General features: G+C 39.5%; 1 protein-coding gene across 7 annotated transcripts in view; it reads right to left on the minus strand.

The window, feature by feature from the left end:
* Window positions 1-131: 131 nt before the first annotated feature.
* The window catches only part of LOC127063903 (titin homolog), a 64722-nt gene continuing 37636 nt past the window's right edge, over window positions 132-27217 (minus strand). For 6 of the 7 annotated variants that reach the window (XM_050994203.1, XM_050994204.1, XM_050994199.1 and 3 more), the window contains 7 exons: window positions 21597-23590; window positions 20073-21257; window positions 19541-19964; window positions 19105-19205; window positions 6754-17610; window positions 6099-6640; window positions 132-5874 (listed from right to left, as the gene is read on the minus strand). In XM_050994203.1, coding sequence (XP_050850160.1) covers window positions 2667-5874; window positions 6099-6640; window positions 6754-17610; window positions 19105-19205; window positions 19541-19964; window positions 20073-21257; window positions 21597-23590 — 18311 coding nt within the window. In that variant the 3' untranslated portion in view covers window positions 132-2666. The remainder of the gene's footprint in view (window positions 5875-6098; window positions 6641-6753; window positions 17611-19104; window positions 19206-19540; window positions 19965-20072; window positions 21258-21596; window positions 23591-27217) is intronic. The other variant, XM_050994205.1, reaches the window with a different exon arrangement.

Raw genomic sequence — 27217 nt, forward strand, 5'->3', positions numbered from 1 at the left:
ATATATATATATATATATATTAGTAAATACATATTTGCAATATAATAGCAAACAAATTGCATTACACATTATGACATTAATATATTATTGAAAGAAATGTTTATATCTGGATACACATATATAAACACAAATGATTCTTTAGTAATTTTATTTTCCTTTGCAATCCTTATATTACAAAACATACTTTTCCGGACACATTGAAAATATGCTCTATTTACACTGGATCATTATCTAGTTTTTTGTGCTAACATTTTCTTTCCTTTCTTTTTTTTTTTGTTGTTTCTCCCCCCCACCGCATCCTTCCTTCTTCATCTTCTTCTTCTTCTTTTTCTTCTTTTCTTTACAGGAATAATATTAATAAACTACATTTGCATAGGCTTTCATATAATAATGATTATGGCAGTACATTTACATTTAAAGTCTATTATCATTTTTATGTCATACATATATAACTTTCTTTTATACCATACGAAATCTGCGTTACTTACGTTATAATATGCTATTTCACTAAAGCATACAGTAGGAAAAAAAAAAGAATCATAGTTTTGCATCGATAAGCATTTTGTTGTTGTTGCTTTTTATTATTTATTTTTTTCTTCCTTTTTCCTTTTCTTTCTCTTTTTTTTTTGTTTTTTTTTTAATTAATTAATTAATTAATTAAATACATACGACGCGCATCGTCGTCGATGTCATCGCTATGAGACGCGAGATCGAGAAAAACTAACGCAACGAACAGAAAATCAGAAAAAGGAAAAAAGAAAAAAAAAAGATTGAGAAAAAATAAAAAATTAAAAGAGAAAAAAAAAGACGAGAAAAACAAGACTTGCATCGTCGTCGATATAATATTAAAGCGGCCTTTCTCAATGCGATTTATATATTTTTTTGTTTATTTTATTTTATTTTATTTTATTGTATTATTATTATTATTATTATTATTATTAATAGTATTATTATTATTATTATTATTATTATTATTATTATTATTATTATTCTCTCTACAAGTGGATGTGTTGCATCTAAATTTTTGTGTTAAACCTCCCCAGCTTATTTTTTTTTGTTTTTTTTTTCTTTCTTTTTTAAAACACCTTGTCTCTGGTCTCGACCTCTCTGTTCTCTCAGCGATATGTACGAATCACGAAAAGCTGGCAAAAGCGCTACTTTGATTGGACCCCAGTTTACATTTGTCCGTCAGAAGTAAACAGCTGTTTTTGGTTTTCTCTCTCTCTCTCTCTCTCTCTCTCTCACTCTTTCTCTCTCTCACTCTTTCTCTCTCTATCTCTTTTTTTCTTCTCTCTCTTTCTTCTTTCTCTCTCTCTCTCTCTCTCTTTTCGCACTTCCCCCCCCCCTCTCTCTTTTTCTGCCTCTTCCTCTCTTCTCGCACTTTTCTTTAATTCTACAAAAAAAAATTCTCTATATAACTAATTATAAATGTTCTCTAGTATTGTCTCTAAGGGTATCCTCTTCGCTGTGCCTTTCTCTCTCTACATTTTCCTTTTTCATTTTTATTTTTTTTTTTTAAATGTATATATATATATATATATTTCAGTCGACATATACATATATGCAGCACGCTAATCACTCATAGCTTGTTCATTCTTCTCTTACACTCATTCTTTGTTACACACACATATATATATAATTGTATATACACAATATGTGTGTATATATGTATATATATAATATATAATATATAATATATAATATATAATATATAATATATAATATATAATATATAATATAATATATAATATATAATATATAATATAATATATAATATATAATATATAATATATAATATATAATATATTTGTAAGATCCTGGAATTACATTTTTTCTCTTACAACAACCAAAAAGAAAGAAAAACAAAAGGAAAATAAAAAGAAGAAGATTCGCTAATAATTCTTTCGTCGTAATACCACAAGCGGCTATGTACAATTTGCCGACGTTTGTTTGTATTTTTTTTTAATCTTTTTTTTTTTATTTTTTACTTTTTTAATTTTTACTCTATTCTTCTTCATACATTTTTCTCGGAGCCATTGCTACTACTTTTAATATTAATCTGGCTCATATTTCTTTTTTATCATCGTTGAAAAATCTAAACTATTATAAGGAATAAATTCGCTAATATTGAATATTATTTTCTTACTTAAAATTATTTTCTTCGTGATATACATTTCGTATAAACAACTCGACGAAAAGAACAAAAAAATAAAGAAAAAGACAAGAACCAAAAAAGAAACAAAAAAGAATTTTTTGAATACATAAATGTCTCATCTGTGGCAGTAGATCACATTTATCTATTATTTATAATATTTGTTCGCATTATATAATGACTGTTTATCATATCATTCGTTTGTAACATAAACTAAACAACAAAAGAATAATCCTTTCATTCTCTAGAAAGAAAACGAAGAAAAAAAAGAAATCTAACAATGAAAAATATCAAAAGATATAAGGATTACAGAGAGAGAATGAGAGAGAGAGATATATATATATATATAGAGAAAGAGAGACAGAGACAGAAAGAGAGAGAGAGAGAGAGAGAGAGAGAGGAAGAGAGAGAGAGAGAGAGAGACAAAGAGACAGAGAGAGACAAAACGATATTAACGCGAACATATAATGTGTCCTATTCGAAATCTACGATTAATCTAATCGTGAAACACGTATCAAGAAGTACTATTTCTGTGTTTCTTGTTCTTAGTTCTAACCGAGTCGAATTCGTCCTCGCTCCTTCGACGTTTTTCTTTTAATTGTTTTTCCATGGCGAGCATCGTTATCATACGTTTATGGGAATCGCCGACTATCCAACCATGTTGTTCCTGACGATCGTCTTCCTCTTCCTCGATCACCGGTGTAGGTTCTATTATTTCCTCTTCGTCGCTCGAACTTGACCAATAATAAAGCTGATTAACCGCAGCACGTTTTCTTCGACCAATCGCAACGCCGACGCCCTCGTCGACCTTGTTCCACGATTTCGTAGTTTTTAATTCTTCGTCATCGTCGCCATCTTTTTTACAATTAGACGATTTTCTTTCCTTCAAATCTTTTCCATTATTCGTACCTACACGACCATTTTTGGACTTATCCGAATTGGTTATTCTACTTCTTTTATTACTGTTCACTGTTTTTCCTTCGTTTCCACCTCCCACACCAGCCCTTACCGATTTCTTCACTTTCGAGACCGACTTTGCGGGATTCTTCTTCGATTTCACACTAGAGTCTAATAAATGGTTCTCGGTTGCATTGACTATTACATTATCGTTAACTTTATAATCTGTTTTTTCACGATTGTTACTACTAGTCTCGGAATTGAGAGAACCAAAGTCGTTGACTTTGTTCCCCATAGATTCTTCGATCTTCTTCGATTTCTCTTTCGTTTGGTGTTTCTTTTTATCATGACTATCATCCGTAGATACAATTTTCTTTTCGTTTATGTTGATCGATTGTACAGTTTGTCCGTGGGACGATTCAACGTTTGATTCAGAATTATTGCTAGACGTTCTCTGTGCACTTTCCTTCTTTTTCTCGAGTTCGCGTAAAATCTCCTCCTCTATCGCCTTTTGTTCCTTCGCTATTATCTGCTCGTGTTTCTTCTCCAAATATCTTTCCTTCCTTTTCTCTTTCGACTCTCTTTTCTGTTTCTTCGCTCTCTCGTGATCCGATTTATCAGTTAATTTTCTACTTTGACTTTCCTTAGCATTTGTTTCATCGTCCGAGCTACTTATCTCTGCTAAAAGACCCTGTTTACCAATGGCACACTTTCTTTGCCTTCTGGTTGGCTGAAACTCCATTAGAATCCTTTCCTGTTCTTCTCGTAATTTTTTTAACTGCTGTTGTTTCCTCTTCTTCGATTCTTGTACTTTTCTGCTCAAGAATACATGAAGAGGTAGATTGTCCGATTCTTTTTGCGGTTTCTCGTTCGTAGATAATTTCTCTGGTAATTCAGGAACGTCACCGTCAGCCTCATCGTCCTGTTCTTCGTTCGTACTTTGATGACCATTTGGTTCATCAGTTCCTTTTGGCTGATCGACGGTCTTCCCTGCGATAACTCCAGAATTTACCGTAGGACTTGTCCGTTCGTTCGTATTCACGTTTACGTCGGTATTCAATATATCTGGTCTATCCAACAAATCCAAAGCTTCTTCCAACGGAATAAGTTCTTCCTCCGGCGTATAATCCGTTCTCGTATTTTGCGAAATCTTTTCTATTTGAGGAGTTGGACTTCTCTTCGCGATAGTCTCGTTTGGGATGATCTCTCTGCAATCGGTTATCGCGTTATCTTCGACGTCGGAATCAGCAACCGAACTATCTTCTCGATATAAATCGTCTAATTCCAGAATACGTTCGGATTGATTATCGGCATCGTCATCGCTGTTTCTTTGTTCGCTAATCTCCTTTCTCTCGTCGATCACCAATGGATGATCGGACATCTCGGACTCTGATTTCTTATTATCGATATCGTTCTTGGTATCGGTAGTTTCTGTTGTTGTTCGACGATTAGCAGTCCATTCCTCTTCTTCCTCCTCCTCTTCCTCCTCCTCTTCCTGCTCCTGTTGCTGCTCCTGTTGCTGCTCCTGTTCCTGTTCAACTTCGACATCTTGATCTCGATCACCGCCAAAGCAATAATTTTCTTCGACTTTCTCGATCTTATCAACCTCTTCGACGATCTCGACATCTTTTTTAATATTTTTCTTAACTCGACGACGTCTCTTCGACTCGTAACTCGTAACCTCGTCGTCCTCGAATTCGCTCTCGGACGAGGTCGAAAGTTCAGCGAATAGATTTTGTTTACCCTTGGAACATGTACGTTGACTCTTAGAAATGCCTACACCAACGTCCTCGGTTTTAGCAGCTGTTCTATACTCGTCCGAACTGTCGTTTTCGTACCAGGCATTTCTTGGCTTCTTTTTCGAATTTTTATTCTTCTTCTTAAATTTTGTATGCTTTTGTTGATCTACGGATCGTTGCTTGGATCTCTGTTTTCTTTCTACAAACTCATCCATAGGTCCTGTGATGCGTTGACGTTGTTGTTGCTGTTGCTGTTGCTGTTGCTGCTGTTGTTTTTGCTGTTGTTGATGATGATTATGCCGATGCTGCTGCTGTTGTTGCTGTTGTTGCTGCTGCTGCTGTTGTTGTTGTTGTTGATGATGATGATGATGATGCTGTTGATCCTCGCTTTGAAACGCTTTCAATGCACCTTTCGTCTTCGGTGCGAATTTCTCCATTTCCTTAAACTTTCGATCGATCATAGATTCTAATCTTGTACCAAGAACGTCTCCAGTTTTTCCATTTTCCAAACTATCGCCAATAGCTTTCGACAACAGGCCAGCCACGTCGACTTCCTTCGTTCTAAGACAACTAACCTCATAGCTTTTTTCAACTTTCGTTCTATAAGACATAACACCACCGAAAGCAGGTTCCATTTGGCTCTCATCTTCGTCGAAATCGTAAACGTCTTTGACCTTTTCCGATCTAAGCGCGTTGTCCTTAGATTCGAAACCGTCTCGGCGTTTCTTCTTTTCGGCTAATCCACTCTGATCGTTTCTCCTTATCAACGGGAATTCTGGACGTTTTTTCGTTTTCTTTGACTTTCGTTGTTGTCTCGGTGTTGTATTCAATTCACGTAACGCAGCTTCAGCTTTTGATCTTTCTTGTTGCCTTCGCTCATTCATCTCTTTTTTTCTTTCGAACAATTCCTTTATCGGATTTCTCGTTTTCTTCGGTTGCAGATCCTTTCCCAATGTAACGGATATCGTCTCCTGGATCGTGTCCTTTGCTGGCACAGCGATCTTCGTCTGTCGATCTTCGGGCGAAGTCGATCTTGGCGCACGTGCACAAGCTAACTCTGCGAGAACCTTCATCGGGGTCGAACCGCTACGAATAAGGAGATGCATGTATATATGTATGTATGTTTATCATCGATGTTGTCCATACAGTAAGACAAATTTTTATTAATTAATTGGATAAGTCGGCGATTATAAAAAAAAAAAAAAAAAAAATGTGGAAGAAAAAAAAGAAAAAGAAAAAATAATTTCGTCGTGCGCTGCTAAAAAAAATATATATATGTATAACAATAATAGAGAGAATATTTTACTCACTTGTGATCGTGTTTACCATTATTGTGCAATAAATTTGAAAGTGCTTTATCTAAGAGACCGCCCAAGGCGGAATTCATTTTGCTTTTAAATCCTGATGCATCTATGTTTGTTTTAGCGGTCGCTTGTCCGTCCTGAGCATGATCGATATTAGTGGTATCGTTACGATCCCCGTTCGAGTTGGACAAGTGTCCGTGATCATCGATCCGTAAGTAAGGAGCATCGTTGTCCTCCTCGTTGATTTTACTCCGATTACTTAGACGTTGACGTTCGTATCCATCGTCTGTGTTGCTTCCGGATCGTTGTCCAAACGTAGTCGCAATAAGATTCTCGCTCTCTCTCATTCGTTGTTGAATCTTGTCGCGGAGCTTGTTGTTATGCTCGAAGGCAACATCAAGACTATCTTCGTATCCAAGATTGTCAGCACGAGAGATGTCTGGGCTGACCGATCTGCTAGATAATTCGCTCTGTACGTTCCTGGTTCTACCACCACAGCGTTTGCTATATTCTCTTTCTCGTGTACCATGCATCTCCTCGCCTAGCAACTGAAAATAAATCAGGGTTTCAGTCAGAATTATCCTGTACATAAAACTGTCGATAATCTTTTTAATATACGATAAAACGAAGAAAAAAAAAACAAGAGAAAGAAAAGAACTACCTGATTAACCGATTCCAAAAGGCTTCCAAGACTATTCTGACTTTCGACGTCCCTCCATCGATCTTTATTGGTCCTATAAAGTTGTACCTGATCTTCTTTTTTATGATAAGAATCCGAATGATCCAATTTGATCTTTTTCGCACCACGTAACTCGTTCTCCGTTGTTGCTTTCAATCTTGAACAACACTCGACGAAAAGTTCCTCATCAAAGTTCAAAACCTTACCTTGTCGTGGCTTATTCGATTCTATTTCCTGTGGTACGTCTAAGGCATTATCTTCGACAGCGTCCGTTGGTGCTATGGTGATAACTTCAGTTCGATCCCTGTGACTCGAGGATGGCGATCTAATCAAGACTTTACCGTTAGAAAATACGCTAGGGCTTCTTTTCCTGGTCACATCCAAGGCGAGTTTTCTTTCATCCTCTTCTTCTTCTTCTTCCTCTTCTTCCTCTTCTTCTTCCTCTTCTTCTTCCTCTTCTTCCTCTTCTTCCTCCTCCTCTTCCTCTTCTTCCTCTTCCTTGTCATTATCATCCTCGTTTTCGCTGTTCGAACTACTCTCCAACGAAGTATCGGGTGTATCACGAGCAAACAAAGGTGACATCCTTCTTTGTTCACAGTTTAGTTCGGTCGTGCTATGAACTCCATCGTCATCCACGTCGCTGTCGTCGTCGCAACTTATTTGCGAGCCCCCATCTATATTAGTTAATCTGATTCTCGTATCCTGATTGATCTGTTCGGTCGACGAAACGATTTCATTTTTCCGCATATCGTTATCCCGATCTTTTGCCACTTCCTCATCCCCGTTCTCTTCCTCCTCTTCTTCTTCTTCTTCCTCTTCTTCCTCTTCCTCTTCCTCTTCCTCCTCTTCTTCCTCTTCCTCTTCCTCCTCCCCCTCCTCTTCGTCGTCGTCATCCTCCTCCTCCTCCTCCTCCTCCTCCTCTTTATTTTCTAAATTTTTTTCTTCCTCTCGTCCTCGAGTATCTATCGTCTTGAAACTTTCGTTCTCTCCGAAATCGATCGTACCGATTTTGGATTCATTTATATCGTCGTTCCCCAATCTCTTTCCATTTTTCCGAACAACAGATTTATCCGTCCCAGTATCCGTAACAATCTCGGTCTGCTTGATCGAACGGTCGGCCTTCTTTCTTGAATTTTTCGTTGATCCATCAAAGTTCATAAACATTCTATCGTAATCGAGAGAACTATAACCATTGTCTTTAACAACGGAATCGGATTTCGTCGATTTCCTTAATTCGTAAGACGTCTCCTTATTCCTTTGCTTGTGGATCTTTCGTGGCAGTACCTCGTCAAGGCCATTTGAAAACTCGAAAGACCAAGAGATCTTTTCTTGCGCGCGTTTCTTACTCAATCTACATCTAGAGTTCGTTTCTAACGTCGAAACTTCCTCTCCTATCGAATTCGATATTACCGAATTGCGCGTAGGAATTTCTTCTTGCGCAACACGATGCTTACTATTGTTTTTAGCTTTCGAATGTTTGTTATTACCTCGCCTATAATGTTCCTGTTGTTCCGACGACGAAATCCTTTCCTGTTTGCTGTCAGAAGATGAATTTCTTCTCTTGACATGTTGTTTACCATTCGTTCGTTTAACATTCGAACTAACCGAACGATGTTTTCTATTATTATCGTAATCGATATTCTTCATTTCCAATGGCTGACGTGATATTTTCAACGGCACGTTACTGACATTAGATCCCGTCGATTCAAAACCATTTCTAGAACCATCCGAATCGTTTTCCGACTTCGATACCCAATCGTTCAATACCTCTTTAACCTTGTCAGATTTTTCACCGCCGAAAACACGGCCAAAAACACTTTTGACGATTTTATTCTTGTTTTGAGAGCCGTTCGGGCCTTCGTACTCGCTGCCATCGCTGTCGCTCGACAAATCTGCGATCTTTGATCTCGAAATAATTTTCTTTTTCTTTGTTACACGAGATTTTCTATGAGGGATTTTCTTAACCGATTTGTTCGTTCTCCTTAACCTCTTCCCGGTAGTACGTTGACCCTCGGTGATCGACGTACGAATATTCTCCGACTTTTTTTCTTCTACGTTTTTATTATTCAACGTGGACGATATTATGCGAGATTTTTTATTATCGATGTAATAATCCTCGACGGGGGTCGTCTGCTCGTCGGCGCTAACATCGACTTCAGAAATCATCTTTTCGTTCGATAATTTTTCCTCCGCGATGATGTTGTACTTTTCCGTATTTAACTCCGAATCGTCACGTTCAATCTCCCTGACACTTCCTTCCTTATTAACGATATCATCGTCGTTATCGTCATTTTCGAATTCGATCGATTTCGATACCTCCGTTTCGTCGTTCGCAACATTATTTTCCAACGATTCGGTTTTCTTCTTGATCGTTAAATTCTCCAAAGTATCATCTTCGTTTTTATTTTTTATTTCCTTTCTCTTTTTATTGCTCATTTTTATTAAAAATTCAGATAGCGGTTTATCGTTTAAACTGGACGACGACGATACCTCGTCGTTCTCCTCGATGATATCGAAAGTTTTATTGACGTAACTACGATTTTCCACGATCGTCGAATTATCCTTACGTTCGTTTTTATTGTTTATCGTTAACGGGGAAACTTTGGCAATTGTTTCAACGTTCGAATCGTCCCTACGAACGGACGACGATTGATCGCTTGGAAATGATTTCGATTCGTTCGTAATCACGATAGGATCGATTATTTTCGTTTTCTCGTTCGATTGATCTATACGTTCGATCTCAACCTCGGCCACGGATAAATCATTTCGTTCTAATGTTTTGGAAACGTTTGTCGTCTCGTTAAGATCCAACAAGATCGATCTTTCTTCGATCTCCTCGACGGCACGCTGATAAGATTTCCTATGAGATTTCGATGATCTCCGAACGTTTCTTGCGGTTAAATTCGTTTCGGTTTCCGTCGAATCGATCGAATTATCTTTAGATTTAAGTTTTTCCGTCCTCGAGATCGTAGAAGTTTCTTTCTTCGTAAGATCGATCTCGATCGATCCGACGACATTTTCTTCCCGAACTAACGATCCATATTCTTCGGATGTCTTTTCGGTCGAGCATGGATCGTGAGATCGATTTTCTTCCTCTTTATTTTTCGACGTATCAATTTCGTTATAATTTGGATTCGATAATTCATAGATAGGACGATCGATACCGTCGACATTATTTTCTTCAATATCCTTAATTTCTACGATCTCCTTGGAGCTATTCTCTTTTATCTTTTTATCACAATCAATTTTATCGTTTATATTCGATGAAATGGAATATCGATTAGTCTCATCAGCTTTAACATCGTCAACTTCGTTAGCTAAATACACGCCGTAATTGTCAACAGTATCGTTAGTTTCTTTAACATTCGAGATTGATTCACTTTCCAAACTTTCTTTGAACGTATTAGAATCTTTGGAATTATTAGAAAATTCAATAACCTTTGTCTCCACGTTATTAACGTTAATTTCCTGAAAATCTCTTTCGAAATCGCAATGAATTTTATCAGTTTTGTAGTTGGTACTCGAGGATATGGAAATTTCATCACCAATCTCGTTAACCTTATTCTCATTATCTTTCATAGAATCAAGCTTTGATTGTAACTCTTTCTCTACGTTGGCCCAATTAAAGGACACGTTATTATCTGTTTTTTCTTCCTCTTTGTAATTAACATCGATTTCTTGAAACGAGTTGACATTTTTTATCGTAGAGATAATCGCTCGAGGAAAATCCTTTTTAAATAGATCGTCTTCTTTTAAATCGCAAATTATCATCTTCGATTCGTTATCGTTCGATTGAACATTTCGATTTGATTTTGATGTACGCGCTTGATCGATCGCATTAACATCGTCGACATTACCTCCTTCTAACAAATGCTGATCATTTTCTGCGAGAGCATCGGTTTCATTAATATTTCCAGAGTTCCAAGAAGAGGATGTAGGAAGAATTTCTCTGTCATTCGTATCTTTTTTATTCGCCTCGGAATCTTCAAGGTCAGATTTGTCTTTAGTTTCGTTCGATATAATTTGTTCCGGTTCCGGCGTATCCAAGTCCAAATGTTCGTCGGCTAAATTTCTCTTTCTCGTTTTGTCGCGCTTCTTCTCCAACTTCTTCTTCTTGCCGTCATCCTCGATCTTTTTATTTAATTTTTTCAACGGAGTGGACGAGGACTCCGGTTGAATCGGACTGACGTGATCGGTCAAAACGTACTCGTCGTGGCTCATATTTTCCGTTATCTTACAGATTTCTTCGTCCAAAAGTTCGTCCTCCAAGGCTTCTTGATTATTGACTGTATTATCGAAAGAACCGTTAGGTTCGACGTTGTTACGAGGATAATCAGCGAACGTATCCTTCTTCTCGAAATTCGTGATATCGTCGTTCATCAAACGTAAACTATCGTCGACCGATTCGATAGTTTCTTTCTCGTCGTCCTCTTCGTTAGTTCGTCGATCGACTTCGTTGTTCGTTGTCCACGCGTCCTGACAACGATCGTCCCCGTCATTTTTACAATCATTTTCGTTCGACTTCTCTTTGTCAGACTTGGTCAATTGTATAAGATGGGATTGGGATTGATTGTGTTTCTTGAGCGAACTCTTCCTCGTGAAGCTAGTAGTGCAAACGTCGCAGAAAAATCTTGCTGCCTCTTTCGTCAGTTTCTTACGTTTTTCCACTATTAAAATTTCACCGGTCTTAGTGTGAACGACGACGAAATTACCAGCCGTACGTTTCTTCGGTGTTTGTAGATCGTCCGATAGCGGACGACCGTCCAAACCGAATTCCGATTCGTTCATAGCGATCGATTGTTCCATCAACGAATCTTCTTTATCCGTTTCGCTGTCGTTCTTCTCTTGATCCTCGGCCGTTACGAAATCCATCGATTTGACGTCTTCGAACGACGTTAAAGACGATTTTTTCTTCGACTCTCGATTCTCATTGATATTTTCAACGATTCGATCGACGTGAGGTACGTCGTAAAACATCTCCTCGGAGCTCTCGCTGTTCGAGAAATCTTCGCGGAATGAAATATTGTTTTTGGCTCGTCTCTTTGGGATTTGTCTTCTCTCGATGCCGCGCGAACTCGTCCTATCGTCTGGCAATTTTGTTGAATCGGTAAGGGAACCATCGGTTTCTGGATCCTCGTTAATATCCTGATGATTCTTTTTCTTTCTCGTGAAACGTTTCCTTCTTTGAAGAGAACCGGGCTCGCTCGTACACGAAGATTCCGACAAATTTTCGACATTTTCGATATTATCGAGGCACGTTGTTGATTCGTCCTCCTCCGAACGTTTTCCACGTCTCGACGATCCTCCGCCTCCTCCTCCTCCTCCTCCTCCTCTCGTCGATTTACACGTCGTCGTAACCAACGACGACGGCGAATCGTTCTCGAGGAAATCCGTGGAATTAGATTTTTCGATTCCGTCGACATAATCACGATCGAATTTAACTTTAGTTTCGGCGTCGCACGATTGATTTTCCGGTAAGGATTCCTCTGCTGTCTCGTTAGTACGAGATAACTTTTTCGATTCTTTCGTTTCTCGTTCGATGTTAGTTTCGAAAGAATCCTGCTGACCCGACTCGCTGCACTCAGAATCGAAATGTTCGTCCGACTGTTCCTGTCTACGTTTCGACGTACGCTTCTTTGTATGCTGCAACACGTCGCTCACTTCGGGAACTTTGAAGGGTTCCGAAAGAGCATTGGCATTAACTGGAAAATCAACGCCCGACGATTCCTCGGTCGAACAACTACCACAATCAGCAGTAGCACCATCACCACCACCACCACTACCATCGTCGTCATCACCACCACCACCGCCACCACCATCACCACCACCACCACCACCATCACCACTACCGTCACCAACACCAGCCTCACCAGCAGATGATATCGTTAGTTCCGTCAAAGGTGTGCAACTTTTCTCGGAACACTCGTCGATCGTAGACCTGACGATTTTCGATTCCTCGAGTGACTTCTCGATCGTTTTCTGCCTGGGCAATTCCAAATGTTCGTCTGCCAACGATTTCTTTTTCCTTCCACGTTTCTTCGAAACTTTTGGAGGTATCACCGAGGTAGATGTTCTCTCGTTCGTATCGATTAAATCATTGACTACTACGGACGACGAAATCTCTTTTTCTTGTTGTTCGTGACCGATATTGTTCTCGTATAGCCTCGATATCTCTGGTATTCGCAATATCGTTGGGTGTTGTATCGATGTTACTCTTTCTTCCTCAGGTTTCTTTACTTCAGATATTTCCGATTTAACAGATGTGGTATCTTCGACGTTCGCAATCGAGGAATCGCAAGATAAATTATTTTTAACGTTCTCGAACGTTTCCTCCTCGGCGTTCGCCGATACATCGATAACCAAGGACGATTTTAGCCTCGAGGATTTTCTTCGAGACGTCGAAAGTGACGTGGTTTCGTCCTTTTGCTGGACTCTCGTCGTCTCGGCCGAGGGCGTATCGGATCGATAAACGTTCTCGTCAATGAAATCGGAAACGTCCTCGGAGTTTAATTTTCTTTTCGAAAAACGCCTTCCCATTTGGGGATGATTCGATTTACCTTCGGGCCTGCGTTTGTTTTGCTTTCGCGAAAACAACCCAACGTTCGTTTCTTTATCGATTAAACCATCCTCGAATTTTCTTTCGATTTCTTTAATCGCTCCTTGACTCGCGTTAGTTACTAATTTAGAATCGGCAATTGGTATTGTTACTTCGACTTCCTTCGAATCGCGTTCTTCAAATTCCTTATTGACATCGGTTTCTGATTTCTTCGTACTTTCGATAACAGTATCGTTATCAAACTGGATCCCGTTAGAATCATTAGCCGAGTTATCTCGTTTAAGTTCAAGATCGTTCTCAATAGTTTTTCTCATTTTATCTTGAAATTCTTTTACATTGCCGTTATCGATCAAGATCATATCGCATTCGATCGTAGAAGACGAGGCATCTATATTTTCTATCAAATCCTGACGTCCTTGCTGATCGCTTTCCAACAATTGTAATTTATCGGTTTGGGAATCTTCCATCGGTAATTCCTCGACCATGACCGGTATACTTTTCTGATCTTTCGCCGAGTTAACGTCCCACGATCTTTTCTTAGACTTTCGTTTTGATTTCGTGGAAACCTCGGCGTTACTCAAATTTTTAGATGGTTCGTTTTTATCTTCCATCGGGTTTGTCTCGATCGGTGAACACTTTGCCGCAACATTTTCGACTTCCTCCGTATCCTTTGTCGGAATACCGTTCGAAAGATTTAACGAAATTTCCTCGTGATTAAGAAGCGTTTCGTCGGATTTAATTTCATTTAATTTGTCAGACACTTCACATTTATTTTCCGATATTGCTCGAACCTTAACAACATCGTCGTCCGATCGTTTCTCATCCTGATATTGATTTCGTTCGATAACAGGCTCGTTAGGAACTTCCTTCTTCGAAGGTATATCGTTCGTTTTCGTCGCTTCGACGGTTTCTGGATTTTTTTCTATTTTATTTTTTGTAACAACCGACGTACCTCCATAACGTTCGATAACACTCTCTTTCACGGTCATCTTAGGCTCTAGTAATTTTTCGCTCGTTGCCCCAATAATTTTCTTTTCATGGGACGCCTCGGTGTTTTCCAACGTAGGCCCTACTTCGTCGAGTATGCTCGTTAATTCGTCCGCGGCAATGTCCAAAAGCGTACCGACTTCACCTTCGAGTAAAGCATCCTTCTTTTTAGCGATTTTCGAAACGATCTTTTCTAAAAAGGAACCCTTGTTTCTAGGTTTCCTCCTCGATAGATCCAAAATGATATCGTTCGTTGGCGAACGTACTTTGGGCGATTTTTCGATCGGTTTAAATTTACGATCCTCGGCTGTTAATTGAATTTGTTTCTCGTCAATTTCCCGTACTTCCTTTTCTTCTTTTTCCTTCTCTCTTTCTCTTTTCTCTTCTTCTTTTTCCTTCCCTTTTTCTTTTTCTTCTTCCTTTCGAGATCGATCGACCGTCGAAGAAGTCTCGCTTTCCGCCATTTTCTCGATACATCCACTGTTCACAACGCTACCACCAGCTGGCTGTGAAGCGTTACTTTGAACAATTCCAACGGGATTAACGTTTTCAACTGTCGTTTGAACCGTGAGAACGACACTTTGCTGAACTTCAACGGGTATGTTCATGCCTTCTGTTAATATGCCGATGACGTTACTCAAAGATCTTTTCGACGTTCTTTCTCGTCTAGAACCCCAACACTTTTTTGGTCTTCCGACTCTTGGCTTGTGCGAATTGGTTGTCGACGATTCTAAAGAATTTTCTTTACCGCTGTCGATCGAATTTGTCGTTTCCGATTGCAAATGGCTCACGTTAAGGTTCGTCGGGTCGGTCTTGACGTTTTCTGGAGATTTTTTTGTGTCTTTCGACTCCGCGGTCTCGCCGCGGTTTTCTTCTTCGTTATTTTTTTTCGTTTCTTTCGTATCCTTGTCGGGGCTCTCATTGGTAGCATTCGAAGTTATCGGTGACGTGCTGCTGATAGTGGTAGTATCTTTGATGTCATCGTTTTGTTCATCGACGATTTGACGATGATCGACGTTGGATTTGATTCTCCCGCGTCGTTTGCCCAACGACGTGTTCTTCTTCAAGATCACGTCGTTACTCTCATCGGCGATACTTTCTTTGTTGTTACATTCGGATACTTTTTGATCGTCCTTGAGATTTTTTCGATGATTCTCCGATCGTTCTTGATCGTCAGGATCTACGGAATCTTTCTTATCGCTTTCTATTTCAGTATTGCACGATGGCGTCGTCTCTGAACGCGCAACGACGTCTTTGGTTTCCTCCGTTTCTTTCAAATTGGTATCGCCACTGTCTTTGATCGCGTTCGTTTTCTCTTCGCTCGCGACGTTATCGTTCGTCGAATTCGTCGGTCTTTCCTCGTCGCTCGATTTGGACTTTTCTATAGTAACTTTTTTTTCGCTGTTTCTCGGCGACTTTCTTAAAAAATTGTTCTTCTCCTTCTTCGATGTTTTCGACCACGTCCTCGGTACGTCCAACGTTGACTTCCTCGATATTTCCGTTGGAACGCGACTATTAGAATCCTGATCCTTTGGGACCTTACCGATCTTGGCATTTGCCTGAGAATCCGTCAGTCTCGAGGCCGATTGTCGAAGGCTACGTTTCGACGAGATGTCCAAGAGGGAAGTAAAGTCGAGCCTAAAAAAATTATAAATGTCCTCCCTGGCGTTCGCGTGTAAACCAATCAATAGCTTTTTCACTTCGAATGGCATGTCCTTCGTGTTAAGAGATTCCATGTCCTGCGAATAGATTGCTCGGTCCTGTCGATTTCTTGAATAACTTCTCGTCTCAAAGTTTTTCGACAAGTTTGGCTCGTCCCTCGTCGTCGAATCGTTCTTCGTACCGTCCGCTGAAGTAGCACGACACTTTGAACCCCTCGGGGCTCCTCTTCTTCCATCCTCCTTCCTCCCATTTTCTTCGACGTTGTTAACGCTCTTCGCGGGAGCACTTTTTCTCGTTCTTATTCTGCTCTCTCTGGCCACTAACTTGGCCGAGCCACTTTGATTTTCCCGTGAATTCAACGTACCCGACTCGTGTTCGACCTTACGATCGATTATCTTATTGTCACCGCTGGTCTTTCTCTTTTTGTACTGTCTCTGTTCTTCCATCTTCGTCGAAGATTTCTCAACCGTATCGTTAATATTCCCAGAACCTTTCGATATCGTAGGACTATCTCTTTCATTCTCCGCAGTTTTAATCGAACCACGAAGTATCTTTTGATCGGGATTACTAACGGGCGATAGTATAGGTAAATCATTGGTCGATTTTTCAACGTATTCCTCGTTGGATGATATCTGTGGTACCGGTTCTAGAGTCGGCATTTTATCACTGTCCGACGACAACCTGGTCGTTCTCCTAGGTACCGACTGAACTTCCTCGTTGTTTCTCGTCTTCGTAAAACCCTGCGTAAACGATTTCGACGATTTCGACGATTCCGACGCGTCTTTACCAAATTGCCGTGCCATAGGCGACTTCGTATCCTGCATTTTCGAAACCGATTGGACGTTCGCCAGTTTGTTTGGATTTCTCGCGAATTTACCATCCTGCGTTCGCAATTGCGATTTCGCTTTAATCGAAGCGTTTAAAGAAGTAACTGGATCGACCGGTCGTTTTCGTTTCGGAGTCGTTTGAACGGACGGTAACGACTTGTTTTTACTCGTGGAAGGTGGCGATCTACCAACACCCAGGCTAGACCTATCGGATTCGTTCTCGATGTCCGAGATCTTACTCGTGGACATCGTTTTTATATTCTTCGTACATTTCGTCTCGAACGAGCCCGAATCTTGCAGTCTAATCTGATAGTTGGACGACTTCAAGGTCGTCTTGTTTCTCGCTCTAACTCGTTCGCGTCTCATCGTACTACGATCGACGTTCTCTACGACTGCATTTTTCACCTTTATGTTCCTTTTCTTTCCAAGCACCCTGGGCCGTCCGACCTTCGGTTTATTATTCTCTCGAACAGCACCACCTTCCATCTCCTCCTTTTTATCCTTCGAGGTAGGTTCGACCTTTTCTTTGGTTGTCTCACTCGTACTCCCTGTACTCTCCATCGTTCTATCCTTATCCTTCCTCTCCTCTTTCCCTTCGACTTTTCGTTCTTTATCATCCTCGTCATCTTCGTTATAATCGTTAACGACACTCTCGATAACCGCCGATATATTGTCGCTCCTACAACGATTACGTTGAATCGACTTTGCGTTCTTCAACAGTTTGTTCCTTAAAACGGCCTTATTTCGGGACATCCTCGAAGCGGAGGAACTGTCGTTGCTCATACGTGGTCGCGATCTCGTCTGGACCTGTGCAAACAGTCGGGGTTCAACACTATAAACGCGCCTATCTTCAATGATCATCGGGAAACGAAGACGAAAATTAGGACGTTCAGAAATTATCACGATCTTATTATTATCGTAATCCGATGTGTTTACATCGACGAAAACGAAATGGAAAAAGAACACTCTCGTCATCTTATATTTTTTTTTTTTTTTCATTTTCTTTTTTCGTACGTGTTCTTCGTTATTTCAGGAAAAATTACGACACCGCGATATAATTGATCGTATATTTTCGAAACGCCCTAAAAAAAAGAGATAAAACAAACGGAGGAATCAAAGTATCGATTCTCTCTACCACTGTGACACACGTAAAATACGCGTTAGAAAAAGTAATAAAACTTCATTATAAATATTTCGATGACGTAGAGATGCATCTATATCTGAACTGCGAGGAGACAATAATAGAAAATTATCGATATAACTATAATAATAATAATAATATTAATAATAATGACGATGATGACGATGATGATGATGATGGTGATGATCATGATGATAATGATGATAATGATGATAATGATGATAATAATGATGATGGTGATGATGATGATGATGATGATGATAATGATAAAAAGAAAAGAAAATTATGTACGAACGAAAATAAATTTGGATAATAAAAAGGATAATAAAAGTGTACTCAAACACCCAAAGGGCTATCACGATCTTGCTGAACGAAGCATGAAAACTGTCTTGGCTGTAAGATTTACGTGATGGTAGAAACTCTCTCTCTCTCTCTCTCTCTCTCTCTCTCTCTTCTTCCTTCTCTCTCTCTTCTTCCTTCCCTCTCTCCCTCTCTCTCTCTTTCTCTCATACATATTCACGTAGCATGTATATTGTATACACTTCTACGCGAGCAATTTCCGTAAAGCACACGCATACACGCGCGAGAGAGAAAGAGAAAGAGAGACAGAGAACAAGAGCAAGAGCGACGAAGAGAAAGAGAAAGAGAAAGAGAGAGAGAGAGAGAGAGAGAGAGAGAGAGAGAGAGAGAGAGAGAGAGCTCGTACAGCTTTCGCATGGACGAGTGTGTGCGAGCTAATCAATACTCCACTTATATCCGTGTCATCCACTCCAACCAGCCGTTATGCGTTTCATCGTCTTATCATTATCAACTCGGTTGACTTTTTCGTGTCGGGCCACGAAGCTTTTAGGGTCACATAACGTTTATAATCTTTAACAGGCAAACTTTTCAGGCAGTCGATTATAGAAATGAATCTTTTAGGATACGAAAGCAAGACTAATATATTACATATATTTGGCTAATTAACTAATTACTTTTCAAATGATATAATCCACTCTATTGTATTCTCTCTAATTATTCCTATAGTTTTTCCTAAAGTTGGGCCCAAGAGACCGATAAAAAAAGACATCGTTATTATTAGACATCCGAGGAAAATTATTTTCTTCTAACTACGAACACCGATAAATTTTTTTTTTCATTCTAACTCGATTATAACTTACCGTACGTAGTCTGCCTTGAGTTCTCAACGTGCTGTCCTGTAAAACTTTTCTGGTAGCCCTCTTGGGCGGCAGATTGGCCAACATTTTCTGAATGCTTTCACCTGAGGACAATACGATCATAACGTTCTCAAGAGATCTTTTTACTGATAATCGTTTCGAGGTACTTTTAGAATGATTCTCGAACTACGTTCAATTCGAAAGTAATTGCTTTATTGTTCCTCATTTTTTAATTTCTTTTGTGTGTGGGGGGGGGGGGGGAGGTTGAATCGAATCACTGATATTTCTGTTTCTTTTCTTTTTTTTTTAAATTGCGAAGAGAAATTTTGATTAGAACGAGACGAAGTAGAAAAAAAAATATGTTGAATAGAATGGGAACACAGTGTCTAACTTAAAGAAGATTATCTATATTTTTTTTTTTTTTTTTTTTTTTTCTTACGGTCACTAGGTCGAACCCTAGGCCCAGCTGGTTGTTTCTCTCTTGGCACGTTCGTACGCGGTGTCTGAGAATTTTGAATATTTCTTTTCATTCCACGTTGACGTCGTCTTCTGCTACGACTTCCAAATGGGCGCCACTTGCACTTCTTTTTCCCGTTACCAAAGAGCCCCAACAACCAGGCCTGATCGCCGCCGCATTCGAGCATGTGTCTGTGCAACTCCGCAAGTGTACTACAGTTTTTCGAGCACTTCGTGCAAATTTTCTCCGGAGCTATCGCGTTCTTAGCCTTGATCGTGGGCGTACTACGTCCCGGTAGAAACAGATGTTTGTAAAGTTCACGCTGATCGCCAGAAAATTCGTAGTGGGAGCACCAAACATTTGGATGCATCGAAGATTTGTGATCTTCCATTTCCCTTAACGTCACCTGGAAACAAAAAGCCGTATTTTTGAAATATTTTGATCCGATGGGATTGAAATCTGATAAAAAAGAAAAAAGAAAAAAGAAAAAAGAGAGAGAGAGAGAGAGACTCACGTGTCTCGCAGCACAGGCACCGCAAATATAAATCCTCGGTCTGGACCATTCGCCAGTGAGTTCGGCGTAAATGACTTTCTGCATTTTCGGGTTAGCATGGCCAGCATCGTCCCATTTCTGTAGTCTCATGAAATTGCCGAACTCGAGACTAAACTCCGTAGACCCGAGGGATTGATCCACGGGCTGATCCATCCGAATAATTTCTTTCTCTCGTCGATCGATCAAACCAATAGCTTTAAGACACGATGACTGATCAAGGCCATTATCATCTCGTAAAGACGCACAAGGATGATCGATTATCGACTCTTCGGCGTCTTTATTACTTTTTTCTTTGCTCGTTTGTTCATTCGCGAGACTAGTTTGAACGATATCGTTACTCGGGATCGAGTTAACGAGGGGTGATATCTGATGCAACCTGTTCAAGGTGATACGTTCCTTCAACATTTGTTGCTTCTTCCTCAAGGATAATTGCGTTGATATATCGAATTTACTGAGATCCTTGATCGAACAGGTCCACTGTTCCTTGCCATCGTATTTCCTTGGGAAATTATACTTCTCGAAGGAAACCCTTCGTGGATGAGACCTACTACTCTTTCCAGGTTTCTGAGCGTACTCGCTCGAATTTTCGTACTCTTCAACGGCATAGTCTTTATTGTAGACCGGCGTGGCCGCGGTTAACGATATATCGATCGGAAATTGGATTTGATTCGCGTTGTTGTGCTCGTAAAAGGATTGTTGCGGTTTTGATTCCGTCGCTGATGCCACCATAGTTGTCGTCGTCGTCGTCGTCGTTGTCGTCATCGTCGTCATCGTCGTCGTTATCATCGTTGTTGTCATTGTCGTCATTGTCGTCACCATTGTCGTCGTTGTTGTCGTCGTCATAGACGAACTATTCGACGACGATGTGCTTGTTTGCAATTTTCCATCTAGATGATGAAGTAAATTCTCTCGAATGTTGCAACTCACGCTGCTGTAGAAGGAACTATCGAACTCCGGGCTACCGGGATTGCTGAAAACGTCCTTCGTAGTCGTCGGTACGACGTGCTTCAGCAGGCTAGTCTCCGATCGATATTCCGTTTCCGCGTCACACGGTCTTCTCTCTTTCGAGGGCGGAACGTCCGATTTTTCGTTGGAACTTTGGCAAACGACCTCCTTACACGGCGGGCTCGGTTCCTTCATCTTTTCCTAAAAGGAAAATCGATTTGCATATTGAGATACAACGTTCACGGGAAGAATTAGACAACTTGGAAGATGGAGATCGCGTTTAATCCACGAGAAATAAATTAATTAAGTTTTTGATATCGTTTGCTTTACGAGTTTCGTAACAGTAGTAACCGAAACGAATCGGCGGAGTTCCAAATACAATCGACTTAATTAAAAATTACGCATTTGAATTGTTTCAGTAAAAAAAGATTATATATAAGCGATTAAAATCGGTTCCACGGTTAGGACGATTCTCTTTGTTTAAATTTACGTAACAATTCGAAGAAAATATATATAAAGACACAGTAAAATATGATTTACCTGAACTTGCGGCGTCGTCCTTTCTCGCGCGGAGGAAGCATGCGTTTCGGTCATGTGAACGAGCAATGCTTCTCTCGTTAAATATCTCGTCGAGCATTGAACGCAAGCGTGATATTTGTCGGAATGATTTCCGGCCATGTGATGAAAAAGACCCTCCAAACTGTCCAAACACTTGTCGGAACAATATTGACAATTTTGCGAAGGTCTTCGAGAATTTCTTTCGGAACGACGACCACCGCCCAACTGATGAACCCTCTCGGTATGTCTCTGTCGTAAGGATATAGACAAGAACTTTCTGTCGCAATAAAGACAGAGATGTCTCACCGTTGGCGAAGGTGGTTTCGATATTGATGGTTTTGCGACGATTTGATGTGACGACAACGAAGACGTCGAAGAAGAGGAAGGAGGAGAGGAGGAGGAAGAGGAAGAGGAGGAGGAGGAGGAGGATAGGGATAAGGAAGTTGAGGAAGAAGGAGAAGAAGATGATGAAGAAGAAGAAGAAGGAGACTGTTGTTGAACCGTCAACGTTTCAACAGCAGCAACAGCAGCGGTAGAAGCAACTTGACAATTTTGCAAAACGGAAGCGATCCTTTCGAGGGGTAAACTGCAATGAAAACTCGTAGTTGAAAGTTCCTCAGCTACCTGAGAATCTCTTGGCTCGTCGAAGGTACCGACGAAGGTGCGAGCGACGTTAGCAATTTCCGTCGAATTCATTTTATCGGCGCACTGATCGATACCGTTTAATAAATCGTTCAATAGGTCACGACATGTATCACGTAGCTCGAGATTTTCGACGATATCGTCTACGTTGCTTGTATTTCTTCCTTCGACGATTTGATGATCCAACCTTTCCATAATGATCATACCGAGGGAACGTGTCTCCCTCTTATCACCTTCCGATTCTATAGATTCTTGGCGCGAATGATGATTATCGTTTTCCAAATCTTTCGAGGAAGAACTCTCGTAAAAATCGCTCTTTTCGTGATCGAAGGAGGACAAACGAAGACGAGGTGACATAGAATGTCCCGACTCGACGACGTTCTTAGCCGATTCGATGGCTGTCTCCGTTGGACCAACCGTCCAATCCATGTCGGTGCTTCCGTATTCGCAACGAACGTTATCAACCTCGAGATCGCTCTTCATTTTTTCGATATGTCCCGGAGGTAAAACAGCAACCTCGGTTCTACTCTCGTTCGGTTTCGAGGGCTCGAATTTCGGTCCCTTCGAATCCTCGTCTTCCTCCTCTTCGTCCTTAGCCTCTCCTACCCCTCCTACTATTCCTATTCCTACTCCGCTACCAACAGCTGGCTTCTCCGTGTCTTTATTCTCGACCGAACGGTCGTCATCCTCCTCTTCCCCTTCCGCACCTTCCTCCTCTTCGTCCTTTATCACACCATTCAGCACGGTCATCACGTATTTCTCTAAAGTCTCGAGATTCCTCTCTACGCTATTTCTACCATCCTCCTCCTTTCGAATCGGTGAATCACTACCACCACCACCACCAACACCAACACCAACACCAACACCAACACCACCAACACTGCCAATACCACCGACGACACTACCACTCCTACCATCGGGCACTTTTTTTCTCAAATTGTTTATCACATTGCTCAACCTACTCCTCTTGTCCTGTGCCGTTTGTGCTGATCTATAAACGTGAGCATGTTTCTCTTGAAGAACTTGCTGTTGCTGTTGTCTCTCGTTCCCACTAGCACTAGCCGGGTGGCTTACGCCAAGATCCTCGAGGTTGTGCATCGAGGCCACCATCTTGCCGTTAACTTCGTTCTTTGTCCTTGTCGTTGCCGTTGTTGTTGTTGTTGTAGTTGTTATTGTTGTTGCTGTTGTCGTTGTTGTCGTCGTCGTCGTCGTCGCTTTCGTAGTTCGTGCTTGATTTGCACCGCTCTGATTTGCTGCCAGGGAACGCTTCGACAAGTCGAAGATCACTCCTCCACTCGATGCCTCGCTACCAGTACTGTCTGCCGATGCTGCTTCTGCGAACGAAAAGATTTTCTTTTTCTCTTGCTCTCTCTCTCTCTCTCTCTCTCTCTCACTCACTCACTCACACTCTCTGTATCTCTCTCTCTCTTTCTTTCTTTCTTTCTTCCTTTCTTTCTTTCTTCCTTTCTTTCTTTCTTTCTTTTTTTCTTTCTTTCTTTCTTTCTTTCTTTATCTCTTTCTCAAGGGAACATTTAAACGAATCGATTACTAGAGGAAGTTTATAAGTTGGTAGCCATTGAGAAATAAAAGACACTCGTGCTTTGACACGCCTCTCGTTTAACGCGGGTCGTCGGCATTTTTTTTTAATAATTAACCCTCTCCCAACGGCATATAACTATTCACGTTACACGCTCGTACCATTTTATTTCATTTAATTTAAATTTTCGTCTTTTTTCTTCCCCCCCCCTTTTTTTTTAATATATATATAGTTTTCATTCTTTTTTATTTTTCGCGTCATAAAACTTAATGCCTCGCTGTGTTATGTTAAACGTGAACGTTTCACGTTACATATCGTTCAATTCTATTGATAACAATACAAAATTCCGATAATAAAGAGTTAACTAGTATCGCTAAGATATATGTACGTCAGTAAGCGAACACGTCTCCTATTCATTTTGAAAATATGTCGAGTTCACTTTCTTCTTTGTCATTTTTTTCTTTGAATAATTTATAAGAACTTATACATACATACATACATACATACATACATACATACATACATACATACATACATACATATATATATATTGGGATTATGGGACGACCATATCTATCTCCCTCTCCTCTTTTCGTCTATCTTCCAATACAACACTATAGAAAACTATAGAATGTTATATCGAATGGGTCGTCGTGTGATCGCACGATAGGAAGTGCAACGAATGGAAAAATTATAAACGTTTTGCTCTCTTTCACGATCATTTATTACGACGATGATAACGTCGGTGAAAGGTGAAATCCAAGAGGTAAAAAGCGGGAAAAGATTACGTGCGTCGCGTCGACTAGAAACATCCTATCTTTCTTTCCTTTCCTTTTCTTTCTTTCTTTCTTTCTTTCTTTCTTTCTTCCTATCATTTTTTCCTTTTTTTTTCCCTTCTGTTTCCAGCCGAATGAGAAACGGAAATAAAATGCAAGGGACAAAGGCCGGGGATTACATAAGCCTCGTGGTGATCAATAAATTCGTACGGATGACTAGCTAGAGTTTCTCTCTGCAGAAATCTCTCTCGCTCTTTCTCTCTTTCTCTATTTTTCTCTCTCTCTCTTTCTTCTCTATACATTTTTCTATCTATCTATCTATCTACCTATCTATCTACCTATCTATCTACCTATCTATCTACCTATCTCTAACTCTAAGTTCGACTTTTTTTTAATCTTTTAAACGTCGATTAATTTTATGTCGGAAAGTAAATGTTTTCGTTTCTATAATCCATTTATTTATATATTTATGTATGTATACGTATATATATAATATATATATATACATATACATATATACATATGTATGTGTATAAATGAATACATTCATATATAACGTTTCATTAATTAAGAACGATGCGAATACGTAACAAGATTAAAGCCACTTCCACTGTTAACTAATAACGTTATCGATAGCTTCATGAAATATCATATCACGAATAAACCAAGCAAACGTGAAATCTAAATAAGTGAAATGATTACTACGTATGATTTATTCTATTTGTTTTCTCTCTCTTTTTCTTTTTTTTTCATTCCTAAGATAACAAAAATCTCTCTCTTTCTTTCTGTTTTTCTAAGACACATACGATAGTGGATTAAAGATTGTCTTTCGATTAATATTTATTTTTTATTTATCTTTTTTTTCTTTCATTTTCTTTTTACTTTTTTTTTTTTTTTTAGATGTCGAGTAGCAACATTTATCCGTTCATAGTCGATCATCACCGAAAGAAAGCAAGTTGTGTGGGGTTCCTTCTATAGAGCGGAAGTTTCATTAAAGACCCAACATTGCTCTCCACGTATTCGCCATTCGGCCGGGGCATCGACAGAGAAAGAGAGAAAGAGATAGAGAAGATACGACGACACACATAAAGGCACGTTATTGCTTTATATACGTGTTAATTCGTCGAGTGCGAGATCGAAAATGTCTTCGTTGAAAAAATTTAATAGTAAAAGTGGAGTAAAAGTGTCATCTTTATAATAAAATCAACAAGTAATGTCTGATTGCTGAGTTAAAAAAGAAAGAAGAGAGAGAGAGAGAGAGAGAGAGAAATTTTTTAAATGTAATCTTTCGGGGATATATATATTTTTTTAATGATATATATTTACTTTATTTTTATTTCTTATCTATTATATTTCTTTATTTCTTATATATTATATTCTCAATATAATTATAGAAATATTTTTTTCCCCCATGAAATTAGAAACATTTCATTAACAAATTAACGTTCTAACAAAGTTAGAAGAGTTGCGTTACGTTTCTCAAATTTATCTTATCTCTATAACATAGAGAAAAAAAAAGAACTTAAATCGAAAATGTTTTCTCGTCTAATCAAAATGAATTTCAATGTTGAAAAAATATATTTTAATTACTTTCGAATCGATCGAAAGACGGATTTGTTCTTTTCTAAACTCGTTTAATTCGACATTACCGAGAAAGATAAACTTCAAAGTGGAGTGAGAGGGAGGAATGGAGGAAGGGAGGAAGGGAGGACGGGAGGACGGGAGGGAGAGAGGGAGTTTTAAATCGGTCTTGGTGAGAGAAACGTGCCGTGAGAAGGAGGAAGAAAGGACTGATAGAAACAACTCGGTTAAAGATTTCTTTCGAACGAACAATAAAACGCAAGGCATGACGAAGACGACTATGACGAAGACGACTATGACGACGACGACGATGACGACGACGACGACGACGACGACGACGACGACGAGGACGGCAGTCGCCGATCGCAGGTCGATCGACGCGCGTTTATTTTCACGATTCCATTGCAGCATCTACTGGCGATGTTCCAAGCGAAATGTCAGGATGCGGAACTCAGGAACGTTGGAAAATTGCACTTACGTATATATTTATATACATATATACATAGACACACACACATATATATATGTATATATATATATAATATTTATATTATGTATAATATATTATATGTATATAATAGTTATTTATATCTTTTATCTGATAAACAAAGAAATTTAATTATTATTATCTAATTAACCACCGCTTAATAATTACTCTATATTAAAATAATTTATCTTTGACAAATACCTTTGACAAATACCTTTGACAAAAATCATATTAACAATTTGGAATTGGAGCATATCAAAGAGATTTACAAATAATAACAACAACAACAACAACAACAATAATAATAATAATAATAATAACAACGACGATAATATTACGTAGGAAAAGCGATTCGGTAAATTGTTATGACACGATCGAGAATATTTTTTTCACCATTGGAAAAATTTTCTTCCCGCCGCAAGGGAATCGTAACACGATGATGGAAGGGTAAAAAAGAGTGAGCGAGGGATAGAAAAATAGTGGAGGACGAGAGGACGGTGATGGTAGGATGGGGATGGATATGGGGATGGGGATAGGAATGGGGATAGGGATGGAAATGGGGATGGGGATGGAGATAGGG

The sequence above is a fragment of the Vespula vulgaris genome, chromosome 5, assembly GCF_905475345.1.
Source record: "Vespula vulgaris chromosome 5, iyVesVulg1.1, whole genome shotgun sequence".
Taxonomy (NCBI): Eukaryota; Metazoa; Arthropoda; class Insecta; order Hymenoptera; family Vespidae; genus Vespula; species Vespula vulgaris.